This window comes from Drosophila albomicans, chromosome 2L (assembly GCF_009650485.2).
Source record: "Drosophila albomicans strain 15112-1751.03 chromosome 2L, ASM965048v2, whole genome shotgun sequence".
Lineage (NCBI taxonomy): Eukaryota > Metazoa > Arthropoda > Insecta > Diptera > Drosophilidae > Drosophila > Drosophila albomicans.
The window spans coordinates 3,639,411-3,657,461 of NC_047628.2; the positions used below are offsets into that span (position 1 = coordinate 3,639,411).

Sequence of the window (18,051 nt, forward strand, 5' to 3'; positions counted from 1 at the left end):
CACAAGTGCAAAAGCAAATAAGACAAAAGCAAAACGCAGTGAATGTGTACACAAAAGTAAAACGCAAACGCACGAAAAATTTAATAATTAATTTAACGCTTTAGCAGCGCTCGAGTTTAGGGCAGAAAAAAGTTCTCAACAAGCTAGCTGCTGGCAGCTGAAGCAACTATCAGCGAGTGGGAGCGAGAACGCACTATGCTACGACAGCCATCAGCTGTTTTGACACTTGACACGATCATCGCCCGTTTTGTATTTTTTGTTTTTTTAGTTGATATTTTTTTGTTTTGTTTTTTTTTTTTTTTTTTTTCCTAAACGCGTTTTGCTTTTGATTTTACGTCGTGTTAATTAATGTAAATTGCTTTATTTATTGCGTTTAATTATTATCATGCATAGTTTGGATTTAATCGATGCAAAGACAAAATTCTTGAAAGCAAAAATAAATAGAAAAGTGCCAGCACATAGCAAAGACAAAAAGCAATTAAAATAAAAAAACAAAAAGACATAAAAGCAAAACGGCAAATTGAATTTGCAACGAAATAAAATGAAAACTGTATGGCAACGCTATGCGAATTATTTAAATCTTGTGCTAATATTAATAATAAAATAGAAATGTCAAAAATGTCATGCTAATTTTTGTTATTTTCTCTCTTCTTTCCCCTACACCTTTTGTCTTTGCAGCAAAAAAAAAACAAATGAAAATAACAACAAAAAGCGAATAATAAATACAAAATAATTAAAGTGTTAAACCAAATGATAGTTTAAGCTTAAAGTGTAAAAAAAAACTAGTTTAAGCCGCAAAGTGTTGAAAAAGAAATACAAAAAAAATTAAAAATATAAAACTGCAACAACAAAGCAAAAGCCAAAGCAGCTTCCACTAATCCAACAAGCTACAGCAAAAGCTAAAGCAAACGCAAAAAAACGCCAGCTAAAATTCAAGCTTACAAAAGCAAAAACAAAACCAAGAAACAAACACAGGAAGCAGAAGAAGTGAATAGTTGCGCTTTGCTGCAAAAGCAATTGCTACAATTTTCTTTACATCGTTGTCCATAAACTCGGCAAAATAGCTAAATCCATTTTACAATTTCTAAAAAAGAAAAAATCCCATCATAGTTCAGGAACGGGAAGCGGCAGCGGCAGTGGATCAGAGGGCAAGCTACAGCAGCAGCACAGCAACGAGGAGGAAGGCGGTGGTGCAGGGGGAGGACAGCAGGAAGCAGCCGCCGCTAGCCACAAAATAACACCGCCGACCAATACGACAGCAACTGCAGCATCAACTGCAACAGCAGCATCAGCAACTGGAGTAGCATCCTCATCCACATCCTCATCAACAGCAGCAGGAGCATCCGCTGGAGCGAGTTCCGCAGCCGGCGAGGCAACCAGCAAAAAGGATTCTGAGCAGGAGCAGGCAGGAAACAGCAGCAACAGCAGCTCGCCCCAAGCTCAAGTCTCAGCCAGCGCCACGTTTCGTTTGTCGTCGTTGACGGGCACCATCTCGAAAATGGGCAACAACGCGACCACATCCAACAAGAAGGTGGATGCCGCCGAAACGGTCAAGGAGTTCCTCGAACAGGCCAAGGAGGAGTTCGAGGACAAGTGGCGTCGCAATCCAACCAATACCGCTGCTCTCGATGACTTTGAGAGGATCAAGACGCTGGGCACCGGCTCCTTTGGCCGTGTGATGATCGTGCAACACAAGCCAACAAAAGACTATTATGCCATGAAGATACTGGACAAGCAGAAGGTGGTCAAGCTGAAGCAGGTCGAGCATACGCTTAATGAGAAACGCATCCTGCAGGCCATACAGTTTCCATTTCTCGTCTCGTTGCGTTACCACTTCAAGGACAACTCCAATCTCTACATGGTGCTCGAGTATGTTCCGGGCGGCGAGATGTTCTCGCATCTGCGCAAAGTCGGACGCTTCTCGGAGCCCCATTCCCGCTTCTATGCGGCACAAATTGTGCTGGCCTTTGAGTATCTGCATTATCTGGACCTCATCTATCGCGATCTGAAGCCGGAGAATCTGTTGATTGACTCGCAGGGCTATCTGAAGGTCACCGATTTTGGCTTTGCCAAACGTGTCAAGGGTCGCACCTGGACGCTATGCGGCACCCCCGAATACTTGGCACCCGAGATCATCCTGTCCAAGGGCTATAACAAGGCAGTCGACTGGTGGGCGTTGGGTGTTTTGGTCTATGAAATGGCAGCCGGATATCCGCCATTCTTTGCGGATCAACCGATACAGATCTATGAGAAAATCGTTTCCGGTAAGGTGCGCTTCCCATCGCACTTTGGGTCCGATCTAAAGGATCTGTTGCGCAATCTGTTGCAAGTGGATCTGACCAAACGCTATGGCAATCTGAAAGCGGGCGTCAATGATATTAAGAACCAGAAATGGTTCGCCTCCACGGACTGGATTGCGATCTTCCAAAAGAAAATCGAAGCGCCGTTCATACCGCGGTGTAAAGGTCCCGGCGACACAAGCAATTTCGATGATTACGAGGAGGAGGCCCTGCGAATTTCCAGCACCGAAAAGTGCGCCAAGGAGTTTGCTGAATTCTAGAAGATGCACATATTGGTCGCATTCTCGTCACCTTCGTTACCATCGTCGTTGTTGTCGTCTCGTCTATATGTCTACTACTATATACTATTAGTACTACAACTGCTGCAAATGCAAATGCAACTGCAACTGCAAATGCAACTACAACTGCAACTAAAACTACAGCTACAACTACAACTATAACTGAAACTATTACATCTACTTGCGTCTAGTTGGGCAAATACTTACCATACAAACTTGTCATCATCTGATACCAAATTGGGATTTCTCATACCCGACAAATAACAAATAGCACAACTGTAAGTATTTTGATAACTAATGCATTCTCGATAAACGTTTTATCGAATTTTAAAACATCTTTAAAAGAGTAGGCGATGCTTTTGGTAGTAATTGTAAAAGCAGTTTTCATTACATGGAGTAACTTAACGCAGTCATAATAAGTGTTGAATTATGTTTAGTTGATAAGGCAAAAGCATAACGAAAGTAATGCCAGTTATTATTATTATTTTTGCTTTGCTTTGCTTTGCTTTCATTCTGCTTGATCAGCAGTTGGAAGATTGATTATTGTTTATTTAGATAAAGCATTGGAGTTGATTAAACAAAGCAGCCCCAGTCAGTTCATCAAGTGAAACAGTTTGTTTGTTCATCCCCTCTCATTCCCCTTTCATCAGCACTCTGTCTCTCCTCGTCCTCCTCTTCCTTCTACCCGCGACTGACGCGTGCCGTTCAGTCATTCTTTTAATTAGTTTGACTCGTTGCAGCTGTTAACGAATGACTTGAATTTCTCGGTATTTTCTGGCCATTCTCTAAGCGAACGAACGTTTCGAAACATTGTGCCAGCCTGCTTCTTGGCCTCACATGCTCAGCATATGTTTGTTTTTTATTCAAATAATTCATAGTAAGCATTCTTACAATGGTCTAACTTGAAATCCAAATGAACTGAATACTCATAGTTACCGGGGAAAGACCACTGAAGGTTGTCAGAGTTGGATTTAACTTCAATACAACCAAAAAAAAAGAAAGATGTGTCACAAATCACAGAGAAAAAAATAGTCTGGGAATGGACAGTGAAGAACACGAACGAAACGTGATAGATAAAACATAAATTCTGGACAGGAAACAACGTTATCTACTCTTGAAATCAATTTAGTTCACATTGTCTAATGATAAAGTTAAGTAAAGCAAAAGCATCGAATGAAGTTAAATAGAAACGAGCTTATAATACAATATAAGAGTAGTTTTGGATTTAAACATGTCGAATAAAGCTGAATTTATTCGGTTATATTTGAACATCTTATCATGGATAAAACATTTCCGTTTTATTCTAAGTAGAAAGTATATTTGCTTTCCTTCTTGTTTTTCTTTTTTACAACTTTTGCGAATTGCGTGCCTGGAATTTCCTTAGCAGATTCAAATGCTATTCCTCAATCGAAGTTTCAATATAAAACACGCCCACATTTTTCGTTTCGCATTGAACTTTGCGTTTAACCAAATCCACTTTGCTGTCGATAGTCTCGAATGGAAGATATATGTATATATTTACACTTGACCCATTTGGTTACCTTGGAAATGTGTCTGTGTTTATTTCTATATACTTTAAATATATATATTTAGGGGCTCTTCGAGGCATAAATAATGTCAAGCCCAGCAAACCAAATAAAAAACGTAAACAAATATAAATAAATTATTTTATGCGTGTGCTGTGTTGGTGTAAAATATGTGATACCCTGTAATCTAAAAAGTGAAGCGCACTGAAGAATAAAGAAATTATATCCTCATTGTAGAACAAAAAAAAAAGAAAAATAAATAAAAAAATAAAAAAATAATTGTATAATTAATGTTTTAACTATACAGGGTATCTTCTAGTCGAGTCGGTTAATGCATTCTCATTTGTTTCAGTCAACTTTGCGTGTTCTTGCGACATTAGCGAAAGCATTGTTCTTTGTGCATAGTTTTTATTATTTTCATCAAAACCAAGACGTTCACAATAAATATTCTAATAAATTATAAACGTTCGCTGCGTGTAACAGCCGCATAAAGCCTACAAAAAAATATGTAGAAGCGAAAGAAAAAATCGTAAACATTTTTTAATTATATAAATTTACAAATTGAGGCGTGGGTTGTTCTTAGGCACAAGACTACACGAACTAAGCTTCTATGCTGACCTTCCAAAAAGAGAGAAAATATTGTTTTCATAAATTTGTTGCATTCCTCCTAATCCCCGGCCATGACCTTGACTGACCTTTCAGCCCAAGCATTTTTTTGTGACTGTCAAATTGTTTTGTGTGTCTTGTGACACTTTTCTTGCACAGTTCTTTTTTATTGGCACTAATTAATGCTTGGCTTCAATTTGGCTCGACAAATGGATCGAAAAAAGAATAGAAAGAAATAGAATGTAAACAGAAACGAAGCCATCAATCATTTGTTTTTGAGACTTCTTCAATTATAATGATAGTCATGGGTACTAGTTCCTAATACTGGCAACAGTTACTTTATTATTTACAAAGCTCGATGGTTTTGTCAGCGATATGACTAAGTTATGGCTTTAGGTTCTTAACTCGATATTGAAGGCATTTCTGTGAGTCGCAAGCGTCAAAAGAAGTCTTATGCCCTGTTTCCACAGCCACTCAGTTTTTTCACATTTCATCGATTACCGTTTTGCCATTTCCAAGGACAACGTCATTTCAAAATTTTAAAATGGGCAACGGTAAATTTTTAGTGTGGACGCTCTGATGCAAAATAGCTGCTCAGGATGTAACCAAAGTTTAACGGATTAATTAATTGATGCAAATTGAATGGATTTTAAAAATCAGTAGTGCAATTTTTATTACCCATTTGCGCTATGATAAACTCCGTTTTGATTTTACCTCGATAGAATATCGATATCACTGAAAACATTTACAGAAAATTGGTCCAACATTTTTACGTTTGTGTCCGATATTTTCACATATCTCACGAATGTGAAAAAATCGAGTCTTTTTCTTTTGAGTTTTTACAGGAGACAAATACAACATTTCAAATATATTGAAAAAAACTGATAAAAACTGATTTTTTGCTGCTGTGGAAACAGATCATTAAAATAATATATATATATTTCAATTATCTAAACTAAATTTGTACGACGTTGCTAAAGTGGGCGAAATTGTCTGATTAGTTTGGTGAGGAAATTGGGTCGTCACTCTGCACACAGTTGTTTGCTGTTGTTGTTGTTGGCTGCGCCTTGAGCTGAGCGAGCTGCCTAAAGTTCACATCGCTGCTGGATGGCAGTCAACAACACCAATACTAATGCAGTCAGAAACGTGTTTAGAACCCGTACGAAATTCGTTGCTCACTTTTGTGACGCTCCAATAAACACCTAGACCAAGTTTAGATGCAAGCAGCAGCAACGTGCTCCAAACATATCTAAAGCAGATATGCAACTGCCAACACGCTGAGACGCCGCGACTTTGCTATCTGGTAGACAGACAGACGGACGGACAGACAGACAGACAAGCAAACAACTAGACAGTCAGATAGATGGTGGACAGACAGACGGACAGACGGACAGACTTGAGACTGTGTTGGCCGGGCAGCCTTGTAACAGTGCCCTCAAATCGACAAACACGCACGCGCTGCAGCAACACTCACATCAACTACAGCTAAAATAATGACAGTAACAGCAAAAATAATGCGCACAATTATTAGCAACAAATGCAGACGTATGCTAATCGAAACAACGACGTTTTGATACTCTAAGATCTTTTCAATATTTCGTACCAGAAATTCATCTTTATTCTTATTCTTTTGCTGAAGAATATCTGATGGATTTTCTTTGTTTACAGCAACTGAATATGGTTAATGAGTGTTGCATCTTTAATTATTCACACATTTCTGTGTATTAATTAGAAATGTGGTAAAATAAAACACAGCTATTTCTCTGAGAATTTGCTATGCACATTTCACCTGCTCCAGCTACTTAGCTAGCTAGCTGTAATTTATTATGAATCGCTTCCATCTGATGTCTACGGCTAATAAGAGGCTTCGCTAAAGCTTCGTAGATGACACACTTAAATGTATGTATTGTTGTTTTTTCTACTTGATATTCATTTAATTCTTTTTGTTTTAGTTGCAGTGTTTTTATTTTTGTCTTTTTTGTTGTTTTTTTTTTTGTTTTGCTGTCAAGGGTATTCGCATTCATAATTAATTCTTAACGCGCTGTGGAAACGTGACGTATGAGCAATGCACTGAATGAAAAGCTGAGCAAATGCTGGTTACTTGCGATTATTTTCGCTTCGTTTCCATACGCAGCGAGAATAATTGAAATGATTTTACACATGCATAGCATACACACATACATATATTGTGTGTGTGTATGTACATATGTATGTTTTTATTATGTGCATAGGTAATTACGTGAGGTTTGATATTTGTTTGCTGATTTTTGCGTTTGAATTGTATTTTGTATTTTGCCAAAGATCTGTGAGCTTTGCTGGGTATGAAAACGAGTTTTGTTAGGATCCCCCGTGAATGCAGGCTATAAAAAAGCGTTTAAATTGAGACAACAACATCGAAAATAAACAACAACAACAACAACAATACGTAGCAAAAACAGCAGCAGCGAAATCATCATTTAAATAACGCACACGTCGTCGTCGCCATGTTGCGCCCGTTTTAATTTTTTTTTTGCTGTTCGTTTTTGCAATTATTTTTGTTGTTGGTATTTTTCGTCGTTTTTGCTTTCAAATTGTAGCCGCTGTTTCGTGCGTATGCGAGTGTGTGTGTGTGCTATATGTGTGTATATGTGTGTGTATCCAAGAGATAAAACGCGTACTTTTTGCCCGTTTTGCATTGCTCATTCGCCTCTCCCGCACTCGATTTGTCTCTTGCTCGTGTGCTCTCTCGCTCTCTCGCTTGCTTGCTTAACCACTGGCACAGCCCTGGTTGCTCGCCTGCTGTGTCTCTGTCCCTCTCCCACTGCCTGTGGTAGTCTCTCACTTTGGCTTTATACATTTTTCAGTGCCGTGCAATTTTCATTCAGAATTTATGAGCAAATGAAATAGAATTGAACATGGAAAAGGCGAACACAATGAAAATTGAAAATTTGCTTTAGTTCTTTTTTATTCCTTTTTCTTTTTTCTTCTTGCACTTGTTATGTGCGCTTTCGATGGGCAGGTGTCGTTGTATGTGTGCGTGGTTGTAACATGTGTAAAGCTGTTTGCTATGTAACCTAATTGCAAGCTCTGGCAATCCCGAAGAACACACTGCGATTAAATTGCATATTTTTATTATACATTTTGCTGTCACTTTCTTCTCTTTCTGCACTCTTTTTTTGGCAGATCAGCTGTTTCGGGCCGTTGTGCAACTTTGCGAATGAAAAGCGTTAATAACAAATATGGCAAATAAAGTTGTTGTCGTAATCTGAATTATATTGAACGCCAGTTAAATGGTGGTTAGCGAGTGCTGCCTCTTTAGCTTATCAACAAAATAGAGCTAAACGGCAATAATTGTGCGACTTGTGATAAGAAGTGGCAACAAACAAAGACATTTATTGCATTCATTTATGCAGCCTAGCAAACAATGCTGGTCGTCGTCGTCGTCGTCATCACCATGGCTATTATTCCTATTCCCATTCCTACTCGAATTCTTTGGATTCCTTTGCTGTTTGCTCATTCTGGTTGTTGGCATGTTTTTAATTTGTTGTGTCTGTGAAATGGGTTAAGAGCATGCACCCCACTCGAAAACCTTCTGGTCTTGGACTTGTTATTTGCTTAGTATTCTTATTTCATTCGTGCATTACATAATGCATTCAATTTCGGCCTGCTAACAGAGACGTCACGCAAAATAGAGACAGAGACAGTTAGAACGAACTGAATTGATGTATTGCCTTCTCTTTCGCTCTTACTCTCTTCAGCTGTAATGGCTAACACACAATTATAGTTATATTTAGTAGTTCGCAGCGAGTCGTGAGCTTAATTGAATTTGTCAGAAGCTCCGCTTCACTCTCTCGCCCCACTCTCCAAAACGATTCAATACAAATGACATGTAATCAATAATAATTTGTTGTTGCGTTGACATTAGTCAACGGGTAGCCCAAGTGGGGAGGGGCGAGTGGCATGTGGCCTGTGTCTGCATGCAACGAATTGCCAAAGCAGGTGCTTGCCAGCAAATTAATTGAACATTTTGCCCCCTTCCCGCCCCTTTTTTTTGTCATTTGTTCGGGCTCTACCCCCGCACAGTTCATCTGCCATAGTCAAATGATACACGCAAGACGTAATTATTGATTAATTATTTGTGTGTTCGCTGCTATTTTTTTGTGTTTTACACTAGGCAACATAGTGAAATGTCGATAAGTCTACATAGAGCGTAAGCTAGTTAATAATAATTAAAAAATAGAATAATTTAAATATATTTAACTAAATTGGTTTGAAATGCTTTTTACAATTATCAAGTCGTGTTATTTCTAGTCATGTTCTACAGTGTAATTCATAAGCTATTATTTTCCCTAGGTTCTATTCATCTTTTTTACTTGGTTGCTGTTGTCGTTAGTTGTTGTTGGCCCGTTTAATTACATTTGCCTATTACGTATTGAGTTGTTAGAATGAAGCGCTGGCTAACATATGATTGATTGTTGTAAATGATCTTTTTTTGCAATAAATATCAAACTACGCACTCACTCAGATTGTGTAAGCACTGAAGATAGAAAGATAAGCTTCTCTATAGTGGAATTGTCGCAACTATAGAGAATATATATTCTCTATGTGTGTGTGTGTGTGTGTGTAGAGAGCTCTGAAGTGTAGGGGAAGGTCATTTGCGTGTGTTTTTAGCAGAATTCAGTGAGTTTACCTTGCACACTTGCCGTATACGTAATAATACTGCATTTACGTATATTACGCATACGCAGCGTTATGCGCGTCCCACGCGCTCTTGAGCATTGTTGAGTTTTTACTGCCAGCTCTGCCAGCAACAGATAAATGTAATTACTGTCTTATCATAATTACCAGCGAATTGAGAACAAAAAACAACATAGAAAACTGGAGTACAACGTGAGAAAAAAAGCGAGCAGGCGAAGGACGGACAGACAGAGTGAAATGCTGGCGATGAATGACGATGCTTGCGAATGAGTTCAGCTGTGTTGCCCACACACAAGTGCACCCTGTGAGTGAATGTAACAGAGAGAGAGAGAGAAAGAATATAGTGTGTGGGTGAGAGACGGGAGAGAAGGAAAGCAACAGCTTCCTTTTGCCTGTCAGTTGTTGTTGCTGTCGCTGTTGTTTCAAATTTTAATTTTATTTTATTGCAGCGCACAAATTGTGCGCCAGCGGCGTTGTTGCGTGTAAGCTTCAGCCTCTGCCTTAGCGAGGGCAGTTCAAATAGTACGCGACCTAACAGGACATGAAATTAGAATGAATCTTATCCACATATTGCACAGCAGATGAGTCTTCGTACTTTTGAGATTATACAAATAGAATAGAAAATAGAAATATATTTGATATACTTGATTTGATAAATTAAATTAAAATTAACTAATAAATACTAGATAGATATTCTAATAGTAATGTTTTAAGCTGAGAAATAGATTTACTGAAACAAATTACGTTATAGAGATTACTGTAGTTCCCACAATAACATTGTTTCGATCAACCCTCGCCTGTGTGTGTAGCGTTAATTGCCTCCGTGCGCGCGCAAGTTTATATTGCGAGCTCACTGGCCACACTTCCTTTACATGCTGCAGAGAGGGTGAGGAAGAGGGCAGGTCAGGGAAGGGAAGGGAGGGGAATGGGACGAGAGAGCCTGCGGGCTCAAGTTGTCCTGCCTTGCCCCGACCTGCCCTTGGTCTTTAATTACTTTCGTAGTTAATTTTGTTACAACAAAAGCGACAACAACAGCAACTGCGACAACAAATTCAACTTTCAATGCCGTTGCAAAAATTGAAACTTGCTTTTAATTCACGCTTCTCACTTGGGGACAAGTCTCTCTCAGGCTTTCTATTCGGTTCCTTTGGACTTGCTCAGATTCAGTCCTCGCTTCCCGTTAATTTCCCGATTGCCACTTTCTTCTTCTATTCTTATCTATTTGCATTTGTCTTTGAGTGTCATGGAAAATTTTAATATCAAAAAAATACACCCAGATTTTAATTGATACGTTGCTATACAATCGATTTTTTGCTTTGTTTCTCCCAATTTGTTGCTTATTCTTTACGCTTTTGCTTCTCTCTCTCTCTGCCATGTTATCTAGTTTTGCTTAGTCCGAAAATTGATTTGGATTTCAAAGCGAATGAGTTTATTGACATCAGATACGAAGGCCGCACCGTCGCACTTTTTTTTCCACTCTGCTTTGCTTTGCTTTGAAAGTATTCCACTCTGTGAATCGTCGATATTGGACGCCTTGATATAATTGTCATCATTGTCATACTGTCATGCGCCACGCCCAGAAATTCGCAGTTCGCAGTTCGCATTTCTTCTCTTATTAAAAAAAAGTTGAGAGTTCAAACTGAGCAGAGCAGAGTCTAACATGCACGATGAGTGTGAGAATCAACAGAGACGCAGATGGATTGGAACAACAAAAGAAGTCAAAAGTGAATAATAAATTGCAGATTTTTGGGTGTTTGTTGAACTCAAAACTCCCGACACTGATGCCATTTATTAAAAGACTGTGTTGAACTCTTAAATGCCCCAATAAGCTCACCCTCCTTGACAGCCAATGAGCCAATGAGCCAGAGCAGATGAGAGTGCCAAAGTGCGTTCATCAGCACTTCGGTGAATGCAAATTTTCATAAACGATAATTGGGCGAACAATCGAAAGACTTTGAATTGAACGAAAATTGATGAAACTAGAACATGTTAAATTGTTTGCTTAATCTCATTGTTAGAGAATGATTTTTCAACATGGGCTTTTTTAATTAATTATACCAGCTACCCATAAGGTAAAAGGAAATGTATTCCTTGGTTGCGATCAGATACAAATTGTAGAAATTTAAGAAATTCGTGTTTATGAAAAAAAAAAAAAACGCCTCACTATGCGTTTTTGTACTCTCTGGTATATTTTGATGTACATTAATATACCAAATAGACCATTTGATTATTTTAGTATTATTGAGGTTTATTTTATGAATAATAACGCACTGCTTTGCTTTTATTCAAAGTGAATAGCGACCACACTTGAATGCAGCTTTCTTACTTGTTGAATTAATCAAGGTTTACCTCAGCCGTCGATAGCTTGACTTGAACTGGTAATTTGCCTGTTCCGCTTGCCAGTCTCATTTTATTGCATCCTAATGAAATAACCTTGGATTCTGTCTCTTATCTAGCATCTTGGAAACATGATAAGCTGACACTTACTGAGCACATGCTTCAGAACATACAATTTTTAGTCAAGATTTTGTAAATGAAAAAATTTCATACGTGTATTCTCACTGCTCTGCAACATATTTGACCTACAGACAATGACAAACATGTTGCCCATTTAATAAATAACATTTTTCGTATACGCCTCGAAGAGAATATCTGAACGGGAATATTAAAAAGAAGATACTGAAATATATCTAATATAGTATGTATATTCGCCCATCATATGAATATAAATTAAATTATATAAGCAATGTTGCTGCCTAGCCAAAGCCAACCACAAGAATTGTGCACACAAATTTACTAGAATTTTATAAAAGCGAATGCAATCTCCGTTCCTCCCCGCCTCCCCCCCTCGCAGCACGCATCACGCAATCAAAAACATTTTAATAAATCAACAGTCTGGGCAAGTGGACAAGCTTCCACTAGAAGCCAGAAAACATTCTAGATACATATTTACCCAAGATACAGACGCAAATATTATGAAAATGAAATGAACAAATTTGATGACGACCAGGCAACCAGGCGACCAGTTGTTGTTGGCAATTCGCAAACTATTTTCAATACACCAGCGTGTTGTGTATACGACGAGTATTCGATAAATATTTCTTTCTTTCTCTATTTGTAGTTCAGTCCGTTTGTCCGTCGGTCTCTCTGTCAGATTGTCTGTCTGTGACATATCTTTGAGTGTTTGGTCTGCCCAGCGTCTGTGCTCTAGGCGCAGCCCAACTCATTTCTGTTTGTACTTCGATAAAATAACCGTAAACAATAACAAAACAACATTGGCCATTTCTCAAGTGTGCTTATACATATGTATGTGTGTTAACAAGCTCTGCAGCTAAATGCTTTTAATTAGAATCTCACATTTAACCAGATCGTAGATCAGAAGTCATTGCGCTGTTGAGTACTCATCTATCACTGAGATTAAATTACACGAGCAACATCGTACCATCATATAACATCATATTTATATTTACTCTTTGTGCTTTATGTTCTCAAGTAAATACAATTCATTTTCTAAGCTCAAAGCAAATCTTTGTTTTTGTCATATGAGTCATTATTCTGTACACATATGATTTTTAATTTTAGTCTCTGCATAACTATGTCCCTACAGAAAATGTTAATAACAGGCAGAAGCAACCATATCCGACCTCAAAAAGTATTCATTCCTGAAATTTGTTGAAGTTATTAAAGAAATAGTTTTATATTGCAAAAAATTAAAGTTTGTTAGTTAGTTAAGGCCAGATGCTTTGATTGGCAATTTGGTATATTCTGTATTCTATAGTATATTTTGAAAGCAATAGTATATCAATATATCAAATAAAACTTTTGGCATAGTTTGAATGTGATAGTATACCCACATACCTAAAACAACTTTTGGTATATTTTAGTATGTTTGTATATTTATTTGGTATATTTTAGGAATAATTCACAATGGTTTTGTCTTTTTTTTTTCAAAATGGGTAGCGGGTATCTCACAGTCGAGCACACTCAATTGTAGCTTTCCTACTTGTTTAATTTCACAATGAGAATACTTTTGTTGTAATCAGGACTGACAATTAACAATTGTTTATAGCATAACAGCTGATATGTATGATCGACAAATTTAGTAAATCCAAGCATTTACATTATCTTAGTGTTCATATGATTTAAAGTGTGTGACTTTGCATATATGTATGTATATAACATATCTATAGTACGTGCATAAGGAATGTGTTTCAACACAATTGTTAAACTGACTTCAGCAGAGTTGATTTTCCCCAGGTGGTAATTTCACATTTTTTGAATGCAGTTTATTTGTATGTGTCTCTCTCTCTTTCTCTCTATCTGGCTCCGTCTCTGTCTACCTCATGAAATATGCAGAAATGCTGGGTCAAGCTGGGGGACCGAGCGTAAAGAGCCCTTTTTGAAAATGCACAAATGATAAAGAACTATGCTAACAAAAAAGAATACAGAAACATTAAAATTGGACTAAGTAAAGAGAATACAAACCTTTGGTGAATGGCTTTTGGCTCCTTAGACCTTGTTGGCAACTCAGAAACTTAAGTTATTTAAGTATAAGTTTTAGTTGAGCTTGCTTGTTTAGTTATTACTTACGGGCATTTTTGATAAGGCCTTTGCAATGTGTGTCATTAAAATGTGTTGGCGCTGTATCTAATTTGAGTTAAGATAAAGAAAGCTATACTATTATATAGAGGGAAAGTACTCTTTGTAGGTCAAAAAGCACTTCGAACTCATATTTATTTAAGCAAGCATCGTCGTCGAGAGTACACTCGACTGTAACTTTCTTACTTGTTTAAAATCGACTTTAACTGTGGGTTCTCAAAATCGTGCAGCAATACAATAATGTACCTCATATTTATATAATCATTTTGAATTGATTTAAATTTAAATTTAGCCGATAACTTATTACTTGTCAGGTTGTTAGGATTGCGTAAAAAGTTATTTATCTTTCTATAATGAAGTAAAGATTATGCATACTCACATTACACAAGGTTTATATATTAGTCAGGTACAATTTGTTAGATTTTTATAGTGCGCACATAAATATAACATATGATTATATTATTCAGTTCCACTTTCTACGACCACGACTGAGTTTATATCATTAAACTAAAAAAAAAACATTTCCTTTCCTTCCATTTGTTTAGCTTATGGTAAACTACTATCTGAAGTACCTTTCATTTGTTGCACATTCCGATGCTATTACTTATGTTTCGCTTTTTATTTTTGGCATTTTGGTCATTTCAAGGCCAGTTAAAGCATTTGGCAAGTGAAAGCTTTGTTTTCAAATCTGTAGTTGTACAATAGCTGGTAATGCTTCGAACATTTGTTCAAATTGATCTTATGTAATCCGATTCGTATGAGAAGAAAAGAGAAGCGAAGAGTTAGCAGCTAGCTCAACATGCTGCACTTGCAAATATACCCGGTTAAATGTATCTTCTTCGGTTTCGTATAGTTATGCATATATGAATATGTACATATAATGTATGTATTGTATTGTTATTGCTGCCTTGGTGTGGGTGCAGCTACGTAGTCGGCTCGTTCACTCACGACTTTGGTTTCCAGCCATAAAATGCCGCCTGAAAATACAAAAACAAAACTTGCCGTCATTTTAGTTTTTAACGTATCTTCTTGCTGTTGTTTTTTTCCTCTCCTCTTTGTTGTTATATGATTTTGTGAAAAAAGATTTAATATAACCCGCCGCTGTCGCTGTCGCTGCCATTGCTTACGTCATAAGCGCCCACCGGCAGCGCTGCCATCGACATCAACATTGCCATTGACGTCGGCGTCGACGTCGACGTTGACAGCGCTGCCTGGCAGACTGTTTGGTGTGCTTGGCGTTAAGTTTCGATTTGTGTGTGTGTGTTTGTGTGTGCGCGAGACTGATAAGGCACAAAATCTATAAAAGTTTTTACATGCCAGTTGAGCACCGGGAAATGAGAACAAAAAATATAACGAGTTTATTTATACACACAACTATGATATAGTACATGTATTCACCGTTAAATATCTGATTTAGTTGAATCATGCGGGTTCATCATGCGCTTTAAATACCTTTTTTATGTTTGAGAAATATATCAAGTACAAAACTGCTTCCACGAAAGTTTTAAATAAAATGTGTTAGGTACTTTTGATACTTCAAAAGAATCATGTGAAAAGATCATTTTTGAAAGCAAATAGTTGCCATAAAACATGAAATATAATTACTTGTGTACTATATGTTCTTTATAAATTATTTTCGATAAATCAAATCGCCCAAAATAGTCAAATGACCTTGACCTAGCTCAATAATAAGCATTGCGAGTGGGAAAACAATGACAACGGTTTGCTGGTTCTGTTAATTTCGATGCCAAAACCAATATCAAACACATCACCAAATTAGTTGGTATCAGTTTGCTAGCAAGTTTAATGGTCAGTGAAGAGCTCGTTTGAGTTTGAGCAACTCAAAAACTTGAGACTGAGGTTAAAAAACTCAAATAGGAAATGCCCGAGCACAAACTTGGCCTCTCAGTCAAGGCTAAGAGCTAATGAAAACATCAAAAGCATATAAAGCGGTTTTATATACTAGCCCATGATATTTGCATATTTTGAGATAAATATACGTGTATATTTGTTGTTGTTTTTTACGCAGGTAACTAATTAGATTATTTTTAATTGTCTCTTTTGCAGAGTAGTGGAACTTGAACGCTCCCCTCACAATACTGATGAACGCATTTTCGATCAAAAAATGGGATTTGTAATAAAGGAGCAAAGTGAGCAGCGAGCGAGAGAATGACAGAGAAGAGGAATTTCCAACTACATGGCAAACATCAGCAGTTAAAATAACAAACAAACAAATAATAAGTAAAAACAGTTTATGGTAAAACACATAAATAATCATTCATAACATATAGCGTATAGTATAACCACGAGACTACAGATATTTAGTTGTAAAGTACATAGTTTAGTTTAACTGAAAAGAGAAAATAACAGAGGAGAACGCAAAAGAAAACAATGCAAAGGCTAAAAGAGAACTTCGGTAAAATGGCGAAACAAGATGAAAGTGTTTTTAAGTCAACCACAAGAAACACCCCCTTAACAATCACACACAATAACAACAACAACCAGATATAGAACAAGAATATTTGTGAAAGTATGAAACGCTTTATTAATTTATAAATTAAATACAAATAAAATGATGGCGCACTTAGTGTGGTAATAAAAAACAAAACAAAACAAACAAACAAGAAAAAAAAGCAAAAAGAGAAATTAAGTTGTTTAAAAGAACGTAAAAAAACGAGAATGATGAAAGTTCTCTCTCGGCGAAGTTTTCACAAAGTCTCGTACTCGTAACATCGTGAAGATATCGTAAACAAGTCAACCAAGAGTTAAGATTCGTGCGTTAGTTAAACCGAGTTTACTGATGGGAATGCATTATAATAACTACAAATTAGTGTTGCATAAGGCGCTCCAAAGTATACAAAACAAAACAAATACGAAAAAAAAACAATCGCTGAAATTCTTATGTGCCCTCTGGCCGATGCCTCCTGCCCCTCCCGCCCCTCTGCTACTTACTGAGCTTACATTTAGCTCTCGATGTTGTAGGCGTTCTAGACATACGGATACATATGTACTATAAATGTTGTACAATCAGCGACGACGTGCAACAATAAAAACAAAAACAAAAACAAAAATACAAATAACATCTACAATACAAAAGAAGAGCACACACAAAAAGAATGAAAGGTAAAGATAAAGATAAAGAGAAAACAGCCGAAAGTTAATCAACATCCAATAGACACACATACACACACATGCTCATCAACAGTGGCACCTAAAAGTAAGCGCACTCACCGAACATACATATACATACATACAAACACACATATTTACAACATACATATTAGAAAGTTATACGTGGCAAATCCACGTATCGCTCGCAGGATCTAGTGCAAAAATGCGCCAGAAAGAACCACATGAACTACTCAAATTCTAAAATAAATAATAAATATTAACATGGAGAACATACAAAGCATACAAAACATATAAAACATAATATATATGGTATAAATATATATTATAAAAAAAAACAACAGCAAAAATGCAGCAACAAAAAAATCTAAATGTTTACATTTAAGTCGCAAGTAAAAACAAAAACAAAAACAAAATGAAATTTGTGTGTAAAAAAGCGTAAAATCGTAGCATTAATTGAACAACAAAAAATATTTAATATTATACACTTATATAAAACACAAACAAAAAGATACCAAGAAAATGTGCAAAAAGGAGAAAGAAAAAGAGAGAACGGAAAAATAAGCGCCAATTAAGTTTAATAATTTAAAAAAAAAACAAAGCAACAAAAAAAAATCAAAAAACAAAAACGTTATATACATATATATTTGAGTAAAGATCAATTTATATATATTTATTGTTTATCATTTCGTTAACAAACAAATTTCTCTAAAAGTTTAAAAGATCTTAAGGGTCTACTATGTGGAGCAGCGAAGCCTTCTGTTAAATAATAGGCTAAAAGAAAAACAATCATTTAAATTATTATTTTAATTCCTGTACTCTTTGTTAATTTATTTTTAGACGCCAAGCCTTTCAAATTCTGTTGTTAAAAAGAAATACATTTATTTTTATCAAAAATATACAATGTATGTTTTGTAATAAATTAACTTTACTCAG

At 36.7% G+C, this 18,051-nt stretch overlaps 1 protein-coding gene across 1 annotated transcript; it reads left to right on the top strand.

Moving 5' to 3' along the window:
- The first annotated feature begins 992 nt into the window (after window positions 1–992).
- Window positions 993–17,487, top strand: LOC127565333 (cAMP-dependent protein kinase catalytic subunit 1). The gene is made up of 2 exons (XM_052003376.1): window positions 993–2,856; window positions 16,054–17,487. The coding sequence occupies exon 1, from the start codon at window positions 1,499–1,501 to the stop codon at window positions 2,558–2,560; it is 1,062 nt and encodes a 353-aa protein (XP_051859336.1). The 5' UTR covers window positions 993–1,498; the 3' UTR covers window positions 2,561–2,856; window positions 16,054–17,487.
- The last annotated feature ends 564 nt before the right edge of the window (window positions 17,488–18,051 follow it).